Here is a 14,977-nt window from a genome sequence, read left to right on the forward strand (position 1 = left end):
TAAAAAAAAAAAAAAAAAAAACCCAAAAAATAAAACTTTTATAAGACTGTTCAAAGCATGGGTCTGCGTAGAAATAAATAAAGTTTCTGGTTTGCAATTCAAAGGCATTCCTGCATATTTTCTCTAAGCTTTATGACCAAATATTGGTCAAACATCTGTTCCTGGATCCCTTGAGGAAAGTAGTGAAGTTCCCACCCTCTTGGATTAGCAGGCACTCCAGATACTTAGTGGAGCAAGGAACAATAAGCCCCTCCTTTTAAGCAAATAGCTTAGTAGGGGACAGTTTTATTTTTTCCCTAGTCTTTTAATATGGGGATGCCCTCATACTTGCCTTTAAGGAGGACCAGATCTTTACTGTCCCTCAGAGAGTTGGTCGGTTGGCATAAACCATAGAGGTTGAGATGAGAGTGGGGTCAGAACCAGTGGAAACTGGGTAGGAACCCTGATGGAGGAGCAAAGGGGCAGGGTTCAGGTAGTTGACAAGGGACAGCTGGCTAAAATTGCAAATTTAGCGTTCGAAGAATCTGGAACTAGTGCCTGACCTGTAGTTGTTCTATGCGAACTTAGAAATCCAAGAATGCCCATGCTAACAGCAGTATCTTGTAATTGTAGGGTCAGCCACAACCTTATCTGGTATTGCCAGTACCCCAGTGACCTTTTCTTGGGGGGAATTCTTTCAGGGCATTCAAGCCTTTGTTCAGGCGCAGTCAGCTGGATCTCAAGAGCGTCAATCGTCATCTGAGGGTAATTCACTTCCGCATGGAAACTCTTTGCTCCGTCATAATGGCTGTACAACTGGGAGAGTTTTTAACATCCCTGGACTTCTCAGAGGCCTACCTTCATATCTCAATCAATCAAGACTACCAGTGTTTTCTACGCTTTGCGGTATTGGGCTGCCATTATCAGTTCTGGGCATTGCCTTTCGGCCTGGCAACCGCCCCCAGAACATTTTCCAAAATCATGGTGGTCGTAGCGGCGACACTGAAGAAAGAAGGGATCCTGGTACATCCTTACTTAGATGACTAGCTGATCTGGGTGACGTCGTGGGAAGAGAGCCTCCAGGTGACCAGCAGGGTCAGATCCCTGCTTCAGGAACTCGGCTGGGTTGTGAACATGGACAAGAGCAGCCCCAAACCCTCCCAGTCCTTAGAATACCTGGGAGTTCGGTTCAACACCAAGCAGGACAAGGGCTTTCTCCCTCCCTCAAGGAGAAGGAAACTGATGTGCCAAGTGCTTTGGTTGACGAACCCAATGTGCCCCAATGTGTGGAGCTATCTCCAGGTCCTTGGCTTGATGGCGTCAACCATAGAGATAGTACCTTGGGTGAGGGCACACACGCGGCCACTCCAAAGCTCCCTGCTGTCATGTTGGAACCCACTGTTTCAAGACTACTCGATTCACCTCCACCTACCAATGTAAGTATGTTCTTGGCTCCAGTGGTGGCTACAGGAAGTGCATCTAAGCAAGGGTGTAAGCTTGTTCCCACCGAACTGGCTAGTCTTCATGACAGACATGAGCCTCCGAGAGAGGGAAGGCCACTGTCAGGAATTGACAACCCTGGGGCGATGGACCAAGAAAGAGGTGCACTGGAACATAAACCGCGTAGAAGGCCGAGCTGTCAGATTAGCGTGTCTGCAATTCAGCCACAGGATCCAGGGACAAGCAGTCCGCGTGATGTCGGACAATGCAACAACTGTAGCCTAGATCAGTGGTTCTCAACCTGTTTTCTTTTGAGACACATCTGGCAGATAATGCTTACAGGTGAGACACACTGAACACTTGACCATCACAAGGCTAAATATAAACATGTACACTGCATCCACAGGACCCCCCCCACCACCACCACCCATCCCCAAACAATGGAAGCAGAGGAGAACTAGGATATTTCAAATACAACCTGCTATATAAAAAATATATTCTGGTTCTATCTCAGTAACAAACACAAACTCCCTTACTACTAGGGACATTGTAAAATACAAAACCTGGAAAAAAAAATCAGTACATGTATAGCAAACCTTCCATAACATTGCAACTCTTAATTCCAAGAACTCAAACAGCAATAGCCCTTTCTATGAAAAGGCAGTAGTGCAGCACCAATGCATGTCCTACTGAGAGTGAGAAAACGCAACAAAGATTGATACAAATCCTTACCTACTGGTAAAATACCTCACCTCAGTCACACATACAGATCCGACCTTCACCAAATACAGAATAAAAGACCACAAGTTATAAATGTGGAGACAAAAACTAGAATGGAAACTTCAAAAAGCCACTGCATGCAGTTCAAAACTGGGAGAGCTAGAAACAAATACATATCCTCCTACACTAAGCAAAGTACAAAGGTAGAAGAAATGCACATTCCCAAAACTGCATCCCATCACTCCCCTTCCATGCCTCCATTCTTCACTTTTCCCAATTATTCCCTTTCAATCATCCGCTCACACTCCTATCCCTGCCCAGCATTCCTGACCCCCCACATCCTCTTTCCTGTGCTTCTTCTCTCCCCTGCTTGCCCAGCTACCCTGATCCCCTGTTTTCTACCCCTTGCTGCTAAGCAGCCCCCACTCCCTCTCTTTCATGTTCCCAGCATCCCCAACCTCTCTTCCCCTACCCTCCACAGGGTGAAGAGATCAGCAGCAGCATCACTCCCAGACTTAGCAGGGGAAGATAGTTTGCATCCCATAAGGCCTAGAACAGCAGGAGCTGGCAATGGCTCACTCTCATCTGGTTGAAGGAGGAAACAGTCTCCCATTGGGTGAGAAAGAAGAGAAGTGAGAGTAGACTCCCATCAGTCCTAATGTAAGAGAAGTCAACCAACGCCCACCCGGGCTGATAAGGAGGCAGCCATCTGCTGGCCCTGCGACACACTTCCCAGGACCTTGTGACACATCAGTGTGTCCCGACACACCTGTTGAGAACCACTGGCCTAGATCAACCGCCAGGGAGGAACCAAAAGTCACCAAGTGTCTCTGGAGATAAACCCCTTTATGGAATGAGCAGAGTTAAATCTACAAGGGATCTCGGCCACCCACATCGCGGGAAAAGACAACAGAGCAGACTTTCTCAGCAGAGACTACACTGCAGATTCATTCCCACTTCGAAATGGAAAATCTAAATCTTGGGAATGAAAGAATATATCAAGCCATTGACCTTTTAGCACTGAGATCTAAGACCAGTCACTTTGTCTCTTTTTTCAGTTTTTATGTGTTTTATATGTAGGAAGTAAAGGAGACATTAAGGGGAGATGTACCTGTCAGACCAGTACATGTATTAGTTAAGGAACGGCTTGTAAATGTGCCAGGATCTGCGTGGACAGCAGAAGATTATACAGGCTGTTTTGCTCTCACACACAAAATGCACAGGGAACTTCTGGGGATGCCCCTTTCCTAATGTATTAATTTTTGTAATGATTATTCTGTTTGTTTTAAATGTAAAACTGTGATGCCATTGTTTAGTTTAACCTGCAAAAGTCAATTTTTTAATCAAGCTCATCTTTGAAATTTCACAGAAAGTAGTCTGCAGAAAGTCTGTTATGATTTATTTGTTGGTATATATTTCTATAGAACCATTTTTTTATATCAGTTATCAAACGAACAATACAAGTTAACAGCAGACTACCGAACTCTCACTAGGGAGAGTGATAGGTTGCCTCATACTCTTCCTCCCAACAGCTGTTCTGCACCAGTTTGACAACCAAATACTCAACCAATTTCAGTTTGGATTTAGAAAGTCTTTGAACCCTGAAATTTTGCTAATTTCTAGGGTTGATATGCTCTAAGTTATGTGTTAGGCTTTGATATGCTCTAAGTTATGTGTTGGGATGTCTTGCTGGACTCTGGGATTCTCTCTTTATGCTGATCAGTTTTTTGTTTTTTTTATCCCAATGGACTGATACATTCAAAATGACATCAATCTGTCCTTCAGCCATGCATTGCTGGTTGACTTGTAACTTGTCAATAAACCTGAAAAAAACTGAAGTTATGGTGTTACAGAGAAAAGATGAGTTGATTGTCCCCATCTTGTTCCTGTTTCAGGTTCAGCTACTCTCAACTGCTACCCAGGTGAAGAGTTGAGAAGTTGTTTTAGACTCAAATTTGAATATGCTTTGTCAACTTAAAACTGAAACCTTTGCAATCTTTACTTGAAGTGACTGAGTTTCGATCTGTAGTGCAAACAGTGGTACTCCCAGCTTTTATATATATACAGTTTTATTGTCTATATGTATTTCATGGTTTATGTATGTGAATAAACACTCTAGAGCTGTGAATTGGCAGCATAGACATTTCTGACTAAATTAATAAATTCTCCTTCAAATAATCACAAAGTTAAAGTACAGTCCCTCCCAACAACAATACAATTCCCAATAAGCAAATCAATTAGCAATATACAATAAAGCTCAAATATAATACCTGTGCATAAATCCTGAGACCAGAGCTCCAGCCTCTGCCCATCGACTCACACTGGCCCTGCAAACTTTACGTCACCTCTGACAAGTCAGCATACCTCCCTGTACTTGGAGGGGAATAGCTAATGCCATCATTAGCATGGGATTTGCATAAGAGGGTGGTAACCTGTAAACAGTGCTGTGTGTAGTTGTTCAGTGCGCAAAACTCCATCCTGCAATGACAGTAACATTTGTGCACAACTGCAGGTAACTGTGTGTACTCTACTGAAGTCATCTTATAACACTGGCCCCTGAAATAGCATATCATCAGCTAGAGATGAAACAATACAGTCAAATCAAAATACAACCTAAATAATATTCCTATACAACGAAACAAAGAACTAGTCACTCATTGTTGAACTAGTTCCAACTGTGTTTCAACTCCAGTTTGATTCTCCTGCTACAGATTCCTTGATCTTTTTTTATTATACCAGGAATTCTTCTAGGGAATAGACATCTCCAGTGTTGGCTCTGCAGGCAGGCTGGATAAAGAATGAGAGCAGTTTGATGGTAGAGAAGTGTGTAATGGATACTTTGATCATTTAGATTTATATGGCCTCCCCTACACCTATGATCCCCATGTGTTCAGCATAAATATTGGAACATGAGAAGAATGAGCATTGCTCTGCTTGCAGTGGAAGGTCTCATGCTGTGCTCTGTATGTGTCTCCTTGTGCAGTGGCTGTGTATGGAAGAGTCAGAATGGCCACGGATCCATTAACTGAACTGCAGGATGATCTTGGATTGGATGATACCAATCAGTCCCTGGACCAGCTCAAACTAGCTTCAATAGATGATAAAAATTGGCCACCTGATGATGCAACAGATTTCCCCAAGTCAGGTGGGTAAGCAGCTGGGCATTTTCAGAATTTCTAGGATCCCTTTCCAAACCAGGTGAATATTTCTCCTTCCAAACAGTGACTGAATAAATAGGTCCAATGTAGGAGTCTGCTGTTCTAGTATACTGACACTGTGCCTTGTAAAAGTCTTCAAAACTTTTGTCTGAAAAATACAAATCAAAATGCATTAAAGTAGAAGTTAGTTTTCCTGATGTATACTGTATATGCTACAGTTTCATCAAGAAAGAACAACTATAGAAATATTCCAAAAGTAATTAAGAATAAAAAAAAAAGGCTTGACTGTATACATTTTTTCACCCTTTATCATAGCAAGCCCCAATTAGCTCTGGTTCAAAAAATTGCCTTAACAAAGCCCATAATCAGTTTGAAAAAAAAAATAGACCACTTGTGTCCAGTCACAGTACCTGAGCTGATCTGAATACTCCTGGATGAAGAATTTGTGTTTGCATGAATTGAATTCTGTTGTATGAAATGAATTTGAAGCAAAAGTCAAAACAAGCTGAACAAGGAGCTGCTGAAAGAACCCAAGTTGATGATGTTCAAGGTATACATTGAGGAAGGCCCTAAGAAAATTTCAGTGTATTTGAATATCCCTTACGACACAGTCAGGTCCATCATTTTAAAGTGGAAACAGTTTGACATGCTCTGGCTGTCACTTCACAGAGGTTCCTGGCTGAGACTGGGCATAATGGGTCTTCAGTAGTTTCAAGATTACTCTACTCTATAAACATGGCCACCGTTGAAGAAAAGCCATATGATGTGCCACATAGGGTTTGGTCTCAATGCTAAGCAATACGTGGGCACGGTTCTTCACACAGAGATCCTGAGTCCAGGTCTGCTCCCATTAATGCACGAGTATCACAAGAATGAGTCAACACTTTTTGGTTTAATATTTCTCAGTCCTTTATTTTATAGAGTTTACAGATGTTACCAGTTATTGCAATCTACTACTGTTCTCGATTGTATTCTTGATATGTTATAACAAATGTACCAGATCTGAGTTTCTTTATTATTATCAATGCCATGAATCTACTTGGGGGAGGGCTATTCAGAAAAGATTGGATTACAAGACTGTCCCTTCGGGGATGTAGCTGTATGAAACCTTTATGGCTTGTATATTTACTGTTGTCCAAATAAAAAGTTAAATTAAAAAAAAAAAAGAAATGTAGCACATCCCACACCTGACACCATCCTTACAGAAAAGCAAGAGGGTGGCAGCATTGTGTCGTGAGGATGCTTTGCAGAAGCTGGGACTGGAAGGTTTCTGAAAATCGAGGGAGAGAAGGATGGTGCAAAGTATAGGCAGGTCCTGGAGGAGAAACTATTTCAGTCTGCCATAGCCCTGGAACTGAGGAGAAGATTTGCCTTTCAGTAGGACAGTGATCCTAAGCCCAAAACAAAAGCAGCAAGAAGAAAGTGAATGTCCTGGAGTTGCCCAGTCAAACCCAGATGTGAATCCAATAGAAAATCTGTGGCAAGACTTGAAAGTTGCATTCCACAGACTATCCCCAGCCAACTTGAAAAAGCTTGGGCTCCTCTGCCAAGCTAAATGGGCAAAAACTGCACCATCCTGCTGTGCAATATAAGTAGACACACATCCTAAATATCTTGTGGATGTTTATTGCTTCAAAAGGGACTTCCACCAAGTACTGACTTTTAAGGACTGTGAAGTTTTATGTGATGAAGTCTTATAATGTTTATCCCAGGACAAGCAGGATGATAGTCCTCACATATGGGTGACCTCATCAGATGGAGCCCTGGTACGGAAAACTTCTGTCAAAAATTTCTAGAAACTTTTGGCTGGCACACTGAGCCTACTGAGCATGCCCAGCATGCCATGATATTCTCAGCCACAGGGGTCTCCCTTCAGTCTCTTTTTTTCCGCCTTGCTGTAAGCAAAGCAGATTAGGAGCTCTGGGAATTTTTTCCTCACTTTTTTCCTCAGGGAAGAAAACTTTTTCAGTCACAAATTAATTGTCATCGGGTCTCCCTTCGACATAGTTTCGGTGAGTACATTTTTTGAATCAATTTTCGCTCGATTTTGGTCACCCTCACTATCTGTATCCACCGGTCATCGACTGTTACTCGGCCTAACTTTTTATCATGGCATCCGGATTCAAGAAATGTCAGGATTGTAACCAGACTATGTCGTTTACAGACCCCCACAATGTTTGTTTTTGTGCCTGGGATCAGGCCATGATGTTCGGGCTTGTACAACCTGTGCCCAGATGACACCAAAGGGCAGGCGTGCCCGTTTGGACAAGATGGAGGAATTATTTAAGAAAACCCCATCGTCATCGTCAACATCGTCTCCAAGAATAACACCTCCCTCGGTCTCAAAACACTGAGGAGAAAAAAGGACTGGTGACCGTCTGTCACCGACTCCATCAGTGTCCTCCATAGCATCTTCCTCAGCATCGAAGGATCATCGAGAAAAAAGACGCCATCGACATCGTTCCACCGACCCATCAGATGGAAAGATACAGCCATTGACGTCGAAGGACATCGAGCCAATGCCCAAACGAGTCCGGGTACTGGAACCAACATGCCCTACCGTACCCGAGGAACCGAGGCGCTCTTCACCGGGCTCGGTGTTAGAGGCTGTGCCACCACTCTGAGTCATGGAAGTGCCAATAGCGCCAGTCTTTTCCCCAGTGACAGTGGACCCAGTCCCAGTTTCCAGGGAAGAGGTGACTACCATGGTCCAGCAGGCCATTGTCAAGGCTTTTCGAAACTTTCAGCCTTCTTCTGTACCATTGGTACCGACACCGACCTCTGCATCAGTATCGGATCCGTCGATATTTCAGCCTTTGCTGAACAAAATCAACGCCTTGATCGGAATAATTCCTCCGGCACAGACGCCAGTACCACCGATGCAACCATCGACTCCATCGATGCAGATACATCCACCGGTGACTCCTTCCATTCTGATCCTTGGGTCATTGGAGGAAGATGGTAGGGACTCGGACGCCGTCCCAGGGCCATCGGGCCTTCACCGTCATCGAATACTGGGAAAACCATCGATGTCGGTAAAAGATCCCTCGATGCCAATGCGTCCCGGTCCATCGGGTGACACCCGACATCGGTTTCCATAGGTTCCCATCGAGGCCCATAGGTTCCCATCGAGGCCCATCGATTCTCCATCGATGCCATCATTACCTCCTATGTTGCCAAAGCAGATTCCATCAAAATCTGCTTTCAAGACACATCATATACAACCAGAGGATCCTGAATCACCTTATCATCCTCAGTATACTCCCTGGAAGGATGTCGACTCTGATACTGAGTCAGAAGAATTACAATCTGAGCCTTCTCCACCAGAAGAAAGGAGAAAGTCCCCTCCTGAATATTTGTCCTTTACAAATTTCATTAAGGAAATGGCAGACACAATTCCTTTCGAATTAGTGACTGAGGAGGACACAAGGCCCTAGAAGTCCTTCAATTCGTGGATGCATCAAAGGAGGTAATGGCAATCCCAATCCATGAAGTCTTTTTAGAACGCCAACAAAAGATGTGGGAACATCCATGTTCAGTACAAGTGGTGAATCGAAGAACAGATGCCACATACCTGGTGCAACATGCTCCAGGTTTCCAAAAGCCCCAACTACCTCATCACTCGGTAGTTGTTGAATCGGCTCAGAAAATAGCCAGGAAACAGAAACCTCACTCTTCTGTCCCACCAGGAAAGGAGCAAAGGTTCCTAGATACCTTAGGAAGAAAGGTTTTTCAGGGATCCATGCTGATATCTCGCATTGCGGCATACCAGCTTTATATGACACAGTACCAGAGGAACTTGTGGAAACAAGTTCAAGGTATTGCCAATGATCTCCCTCAGCAACTACTGACTTTAAACACATTCATTGAAAAGGGGCTGGAATCTGGTAAACACGAGGTACGGGCAGCTTATGATGCGTTTGAAATATCTACTTGCCTATCAGCAATTAATGCAAGGAGGTGGGCTTGGCTTAAGGCCTTGGACCTCAGGCAAGAAGTCCAGGAAAGATTGGCAGATCTCCCTTGTACTGGAGAGAATCTTTTCTCCGAAATGAGGCTACCGTCTCTCAGTTAAAAGATCACCACGAGACATAAGAAAATGCCATACTGGGTCAGACCAAGGGTCCATCAAGCCCAGCATCCTGTTTCCAACAGTGGCCAATCCAGGCCATAAGAACCTGGCAAGTACCCAAAACCTAAGTCTATTCCATGTAACCATTGCTAATGGCAGTGGCTATTCTCTAATTGAACTTAATAGCAGGTAATGGACTTCTCCTCCAAGAACTTATCCAATCCTTTTTTAAACACAGCTATACTAACTGCACAACAAATTCAAGAGTTTAATTGTGCGTCGAGTAAAAAAGAATTTTCTCTGATTAGTTTTAAATGTGCCCCATGCTAACTTCATGGAGAGCCCCCTAGTCTTTCTGCTATCCGAAAGAGTAAATAACCGATTCACATCTACCCGTTCTAGACCTCTCATAATTTTAAACATCTCTATCATATCCCCCCTCAGCCGTCTCTTCTCCAAGCTGAAAAGTCCTAACCTCTTTAGTCTTTCCTCATAGGGGAGCTGTTCCATTCCCCTTATCATTTTGGTAGCCCTTCTCCACCAACTCTCCAAACTACCATCAGATCAGCCATCCTCCCTAAGAAAATCAACTAGAAGGGACACCAGGAAAACCCTTCTATTACCCACCTGCTTCTTCAGCACGTCCATACCGTCCACTACAAAGGGGACATGCACGCCAGCCAAAACAACAAAAAACCCAACCACCACCGCAAACTGATCCAGCAGCAGGTTTTTGAAACGAATCAGGAGAACAGAAGCCTATCCATCAACCCTATGCCCCTCTTGCCAGTAGGAGGTCGACTCCATCATTTAAACACCAATGAAGTCTCATCACAAAAGACCAGTGGGTATTAGCCATACTAAATCGGGGATTCCGTCTAAAGTTCAAAACAATACTCCCGCTTTTGCCACCCATTCCAATATGGTCAAACATGATCATCACACATCAACTTCAAGTAGAACTCTCTACTTTGCTGACTGCCAGGGCTATCGAACCAGTGCCCTGGTCTCAACAAGGCAAGGGGTTCTATTCCCACTATTTCCTCATTCCAAAGAAAACAGGCAGCCTTCACCCTATCTTGGACCTCCACAATCTCAACAAATTTCTTCACAAAGAAAAATTTCGGATGGTATCTCTGGGAACCATCCTTCCTTTGCTTCAGCGAGGAGATTGGCTCTGTTCTCTGGATCTTCAAGAAGCTTATGCACACAACAATTTCCACACAACATCGCAAGTATCTACGATTCGTAGTGGGAAGAAATCATTACCAGTATCAAGTCCTACCATTTGGACTTGCCTCTGCTCCTCGAGTATTCACAAAATGTCTAGCAGTGGCTGCAGCACATCTAAGAAAAAACAGCATTCATGTTTTTCCATATCTAGACGATTGGCTAATCAGAAGTCCATCCAGACAGGGAGCTCTGTCTGCCTTGAAAAGCACAATAATACTATTACACTCCCGGGGATTTCTCATCAACTATCAAAACTCCCACATCGACCCGTCTCAACTCCTCACATTCATTGGAGCAGACCTCGACACCACAGTGGCGAAAGCTTTTCTTCCAAACGACTGTGTCAACAATCTAGCACGTTTGGCAAACTCTATAACCCAATACCAGTTCGCAACTACCCATCAACTACTGGTGCTACTAGGACACATGGCCTCGACAGTACATGTTACCCCTATGACGAAGTTAGCCATGAGAAGAACTCAATGGACCTTGAAATCTCAATGGCTACAAGCTTTCCAACCACTGTTGTACACAGTTCAAATCACCCATCAGTTACGCTTATCGCTCCACTGGTGGACAAATCAAACAGCATTGAAAGCTGGTCTCCCATTCCAACAGTCGTCTCCGCAAGTCATCCTGACCACAGATGCCTCCAACTTGGGATGGGGAGCTCACATCAACAACCTTCAAACACAAGGGACGTGGACTACGCTTGAAATGAAGTGTCAGATAAACTTCTTAGAACTTTGAGCGATGTGATATGCCCTCTACGCCTTCAAAGACTGCCTCTCAAACAAGACTGTGCTGATACAAATGGACAACACAGTAGCAATGTGGTACATAAATAGGGAGGCACAGGCTCTTATCTGCTCTGCCAAGAAGCGGTGCAGATTTGGGCTTGGGCTCTAGAGTACTCCATGCATCTCCAAGCAACTTATCTAGCGGGCATACAAAATGTCCTAGCGGACGATCTCGGTCGACATTTCCATCCCCATGAATGGTCTCTGGATCCACGTGTAGCGAGCAAAATATTTCAATGCTGGGGTCGTCCAACTATAGACCTCTTTGCGTCCAAACTGAACCACAAAGTGGAAAGGTTCTGCTCCCTCCACAGTCGTCAAGCATTCCCCAGGGACGCCTTTGCTCGCCCCTGGAACACAAGTCTTCTATATGCGTATCCTCCAATCCCGCTCATAGCAAAACCTCTCGTGAAGCTACAACAGGACAGAGGAACAATGATCCTCATAGCCCCGTATTGGCCTCGACAAGTATGGTTTCCCATACTCCTCGATCCGAGAGCCAATTCGCCTGGGCACAGCATCCACTCTTGAAACTCAGAATCAGGGCAAGTTGCGTCATCCCAACCTGACAACCCTTGCCCTGACAGCTTGGATGTTGAAAGCTTAATTCTGCAACCACTTAATCTTTCAACACAAGTCTCTAAAGTTCTCGTAGCTTCACGAAAGCCTTCCACACGTAAATCTTACCACTTTAAGTGGACTAGATTTACCAAGTGGTGCACACAAAAAGGTTTTGACCCTTTCTCTTGCCCCACTCCTTCTTTATTAGATTACCTATGCCACCTTTTGGATTCTGGTCTCCAGACATCCTCGGTAAGGTACACCTAAGTGCCACAGCGGCAAATCACAAGGGACTAGGAGATGCGCCAATAACAGCGCAACCCATAGGAAGTCGGTTCATGAGAGGCTTACTTCACCTTAAGCCTCCCATTCTACCACCGGTCACTGAATGGGACCTAAGGATAGTACTGATGAGACTCATACGGTCACTGTTCGAGCCTCTACATTCCTGTGATGAAAAATTTCTTACATGGAAAGTATTTTCCTTAGTAGCCATTACATCGGCTAGGAGGGTCAGTGAGTTGCAAGCTCTCGTCACATACTCACCTTACACAAGGTTCCTGCATGACAGAGTAGTCCTTCGCACTCACCCCAAATTCCTACCAAAAGTAGTGACGGATTTTCACATCAGTCAGTGAATAGTCTTGCCTACTTTCTTTCCAAGACCTCACTCTCCCCAGGGAGAGAGAGTCTTATACACCTTAGACTGTAAACGTGCACTAGCTTTTTACCTAAACCGTGCGGCGGTCCATAGGAAATCCACCCAACTCTTTTTGTTTCTTTTGACAAAAATAAACCAGGAGTTGTGGTAGGAAAACAGACTCTCTCCAACTGGCTAGCAGACTGTATCGATCTGTTATGAAAAAGCAAAAATTCTTCTCCAGGGGCGAGTAAAAGCACATTCAGTAAGGGCTATATCCATACCAGTAGCACAGTATCGTTCAGTGCCCATCCTAGACATATGCAAAGCTGCAACATGGAGTTCTCTTCACACCTTTGCAGCTCATTATTGTCTGGACAAAGAAGGACGACAAGATTCAGCCTTTGGACAATCTGTCTTAAAGAACTTCTTTCCAGTATAACACCAACTCCTTCTATATCCAACCTGCTGTGATTTCAGGCTGCCTCATTCTTTCCAGCAGTACACCTGTTGTGCTCGTTGCACAAGTTGTACGCTGTTGGTATAATATAAGAATGACTTAGCCTGTAGCTTGCTAATCACCCATATGTGAGGACTATCATCCTGCTTGTCCTAGAATAAAGCAAAATTGCTTACCTTGCTTACCCACTGGGCATGCTCAGTGGGCTCAGTGTGCCAGTCAAACCTTTCTAGAAACTCTTGACAGAAGTTTTCCGTGTCAGGGCTCCATCTGATGATGTCACCCATATGTGAGGACTACATCCTGCTGTCCTGGGGTAACACCTATTACAAGGTAAGCAATTTTGCTTTATTGTTAATCTTTTTTGGATATTTCTGTAATTGTTCTCTCATGATGAAAGTGTAGAGTATGTTGTGTAGATTAGTGAAAAACCTCCTACTTTAATACATTCTGATTTCCATATTTTAGACAGCAGAATATGAAAACATACAAAGATGTGAAGGCTTTTTCAAAGTACTGTATACTTCAGTTTACTGTCTCTCAGTTCTCCTTTTGATCCACTGCTGAGACCCCAAAACACCAATCTATCAATACACCTCAGTACTGCCCTCACCACAACTCTGATATAATATACCTTATTCCTGCACTGAGCAGACTTCAGGCTTATTATAGGCTAGGATCCTTATATAATTTTAGTTCTGATTTAGCCATCGCCTTTCATAGCTCCTTCAATCTAGTACCTTTTTGGTAAATGTTTGTTTTCCTTCTTGTTAATTGTAGAAGACTCCAAGTGCTCTCCTGACCCTGGTAACCACCTGCGCTGGGATGATCCATACTACGACATTGCATGGCGTCAGATTGTGGAAGTGGCAGGTAAGAGTCTGTCTTTCACTTTGTTTCTGTCTCATTCTTCTCTTTCTTGCTGTCTGTCTTCCATCTCTGTTTTTGTATTGTGCAAGATCTGATTTGACAGCAGAACCAGAAATCATGTTGTAGAAAACAGTATGTATGATCGTGCAGTCATGAAAACAGATATAACCTGACCCAAAGGTCCTGGTGAATGCCCACTTGGTGATCCAAAAGTACTAATCCCAATTAAATAGTGATTCTGGGAAAGGACGCCTCACTAGTCAGAGTAAAGCTGTTGGAAGCTCACCAGCAGTGGGCATCAGAGAGACTTTTGAGTAGCCTGAGCAGATACAGAAGACCAAATAATTTCCTAGGGCTGACAGAAATGGTGACGGGTAGGGGTTGTGCTGGTGCTTGGGTATGGAGCATGACAGGGAATCCATGAAGAAGCTGTAGCTGCAGCCCTGCATGGGTCAGGCTGAAGAGATGGGAAATATTTATGCTCCTTATATGAGCCAATTCATGATGTAAAGAAATACCTGTTTTTATTAAGGGCCGGTCTATTGCCTTAGTGGCTAGGGATTTAGAGGATAAAAATTAAAGACTATTTAGCTTGCCCACCTTCTCCCAACATAATGGCTCATGAAGCTCTGAAACCCAATTTTTATGAACCCCCACTGTTTGTTTAATATTAGCTTTCTCTTCTGCCAGTTCTAGCCAGTGCATTTACGTCTTGTCTGCTGCACTACAGTCAGAGATCCCCTCACATTACCATTAGCTCCAGTTCTAGGGAGCAGGAAGTGGCTTCAGGATTGGTGAAATACAGAAAACAGACAAAGCTTCTAGTTTTAAGGCTGCAGAGCCAATGTTTGTGCTCAGGGCGCTGGCTGACTGAGGCTTTTGTGTGCTTGAGTCAAAAGGGTGGGACGAGCTGAGCTGCCAGACTAGGTTGTGTTTGTTGCTGCACAAGCCAGGTATAAGCTTCTTTTACAATATGGAAATGCAGCACCTGTCACTGAGGTTGGAAACAATGAAATTATTTAAAGGAGCAGCTCCTAAATTAGC

General features: G+C 44.1%; 1 protein-coding gene and 1 long non-coding RNA gene across 6 annotated transcripts in view; one reads left to right on the forward strand and one right to left on the reverse strand.

The window, feature by feature from the left end:
• The window catches only part of ARHGAP1 (Rho GTPase activating protein 1), a 59,839-nt gene that overhangs the window by 11,127 nt on the left and 33,735 nt on the right, over nt 1-14,977 (forward strand). For all 5 annotated transcript variants that reach the window (XR_003853181.1, XR_003853182.1, XM_029582067.1 and 2 more), the window contains exons 2-3: nt 5,123-5,284; nt 13,844-13,936. Coding sequence is in view for 3 of the 5 variants with exons in the window: in XM_029582065.1 (XP_029437925.1) it covers nt 5,123-5,284; nt 13,844-13,936 (255 nt within the window). In the remaining 2 variants the exon portion in view is untranslated. The remainder of the gene's footprint in view (nt 1-5,122; nt 5,285-13,843; nt 13,937-14,977) is intronic.
• LOC115079059 lies at nt 3,522-14,197 on the reverse strand. The gene is made up of 2 exons (XR_003853183.1): nt 13,804-14,197; nt 3,522-5,445 (listed from the first exon to the last, which is right to left on the reverse strand). It is a non-coding gene; the product is annotated as an uncharacterized LOC115079059 (long non-coding RNA).

This window comes from Rhinatrema bivittatum, chromosome 17 (assembly GCF_901001135.1).
Source record: "Rhinatrema bivittatum chromosome 17, aRhiBiv1.1, whole genome shotgun sequence".
In the NCBI taxonomy this organism is placed as follows: Eukaryota; Metazoa; Chordata; class Amphibia; order Gymnophiona; family Rhinatrematidae; genus Rhinatrema; species Rhinatrema bivittatum.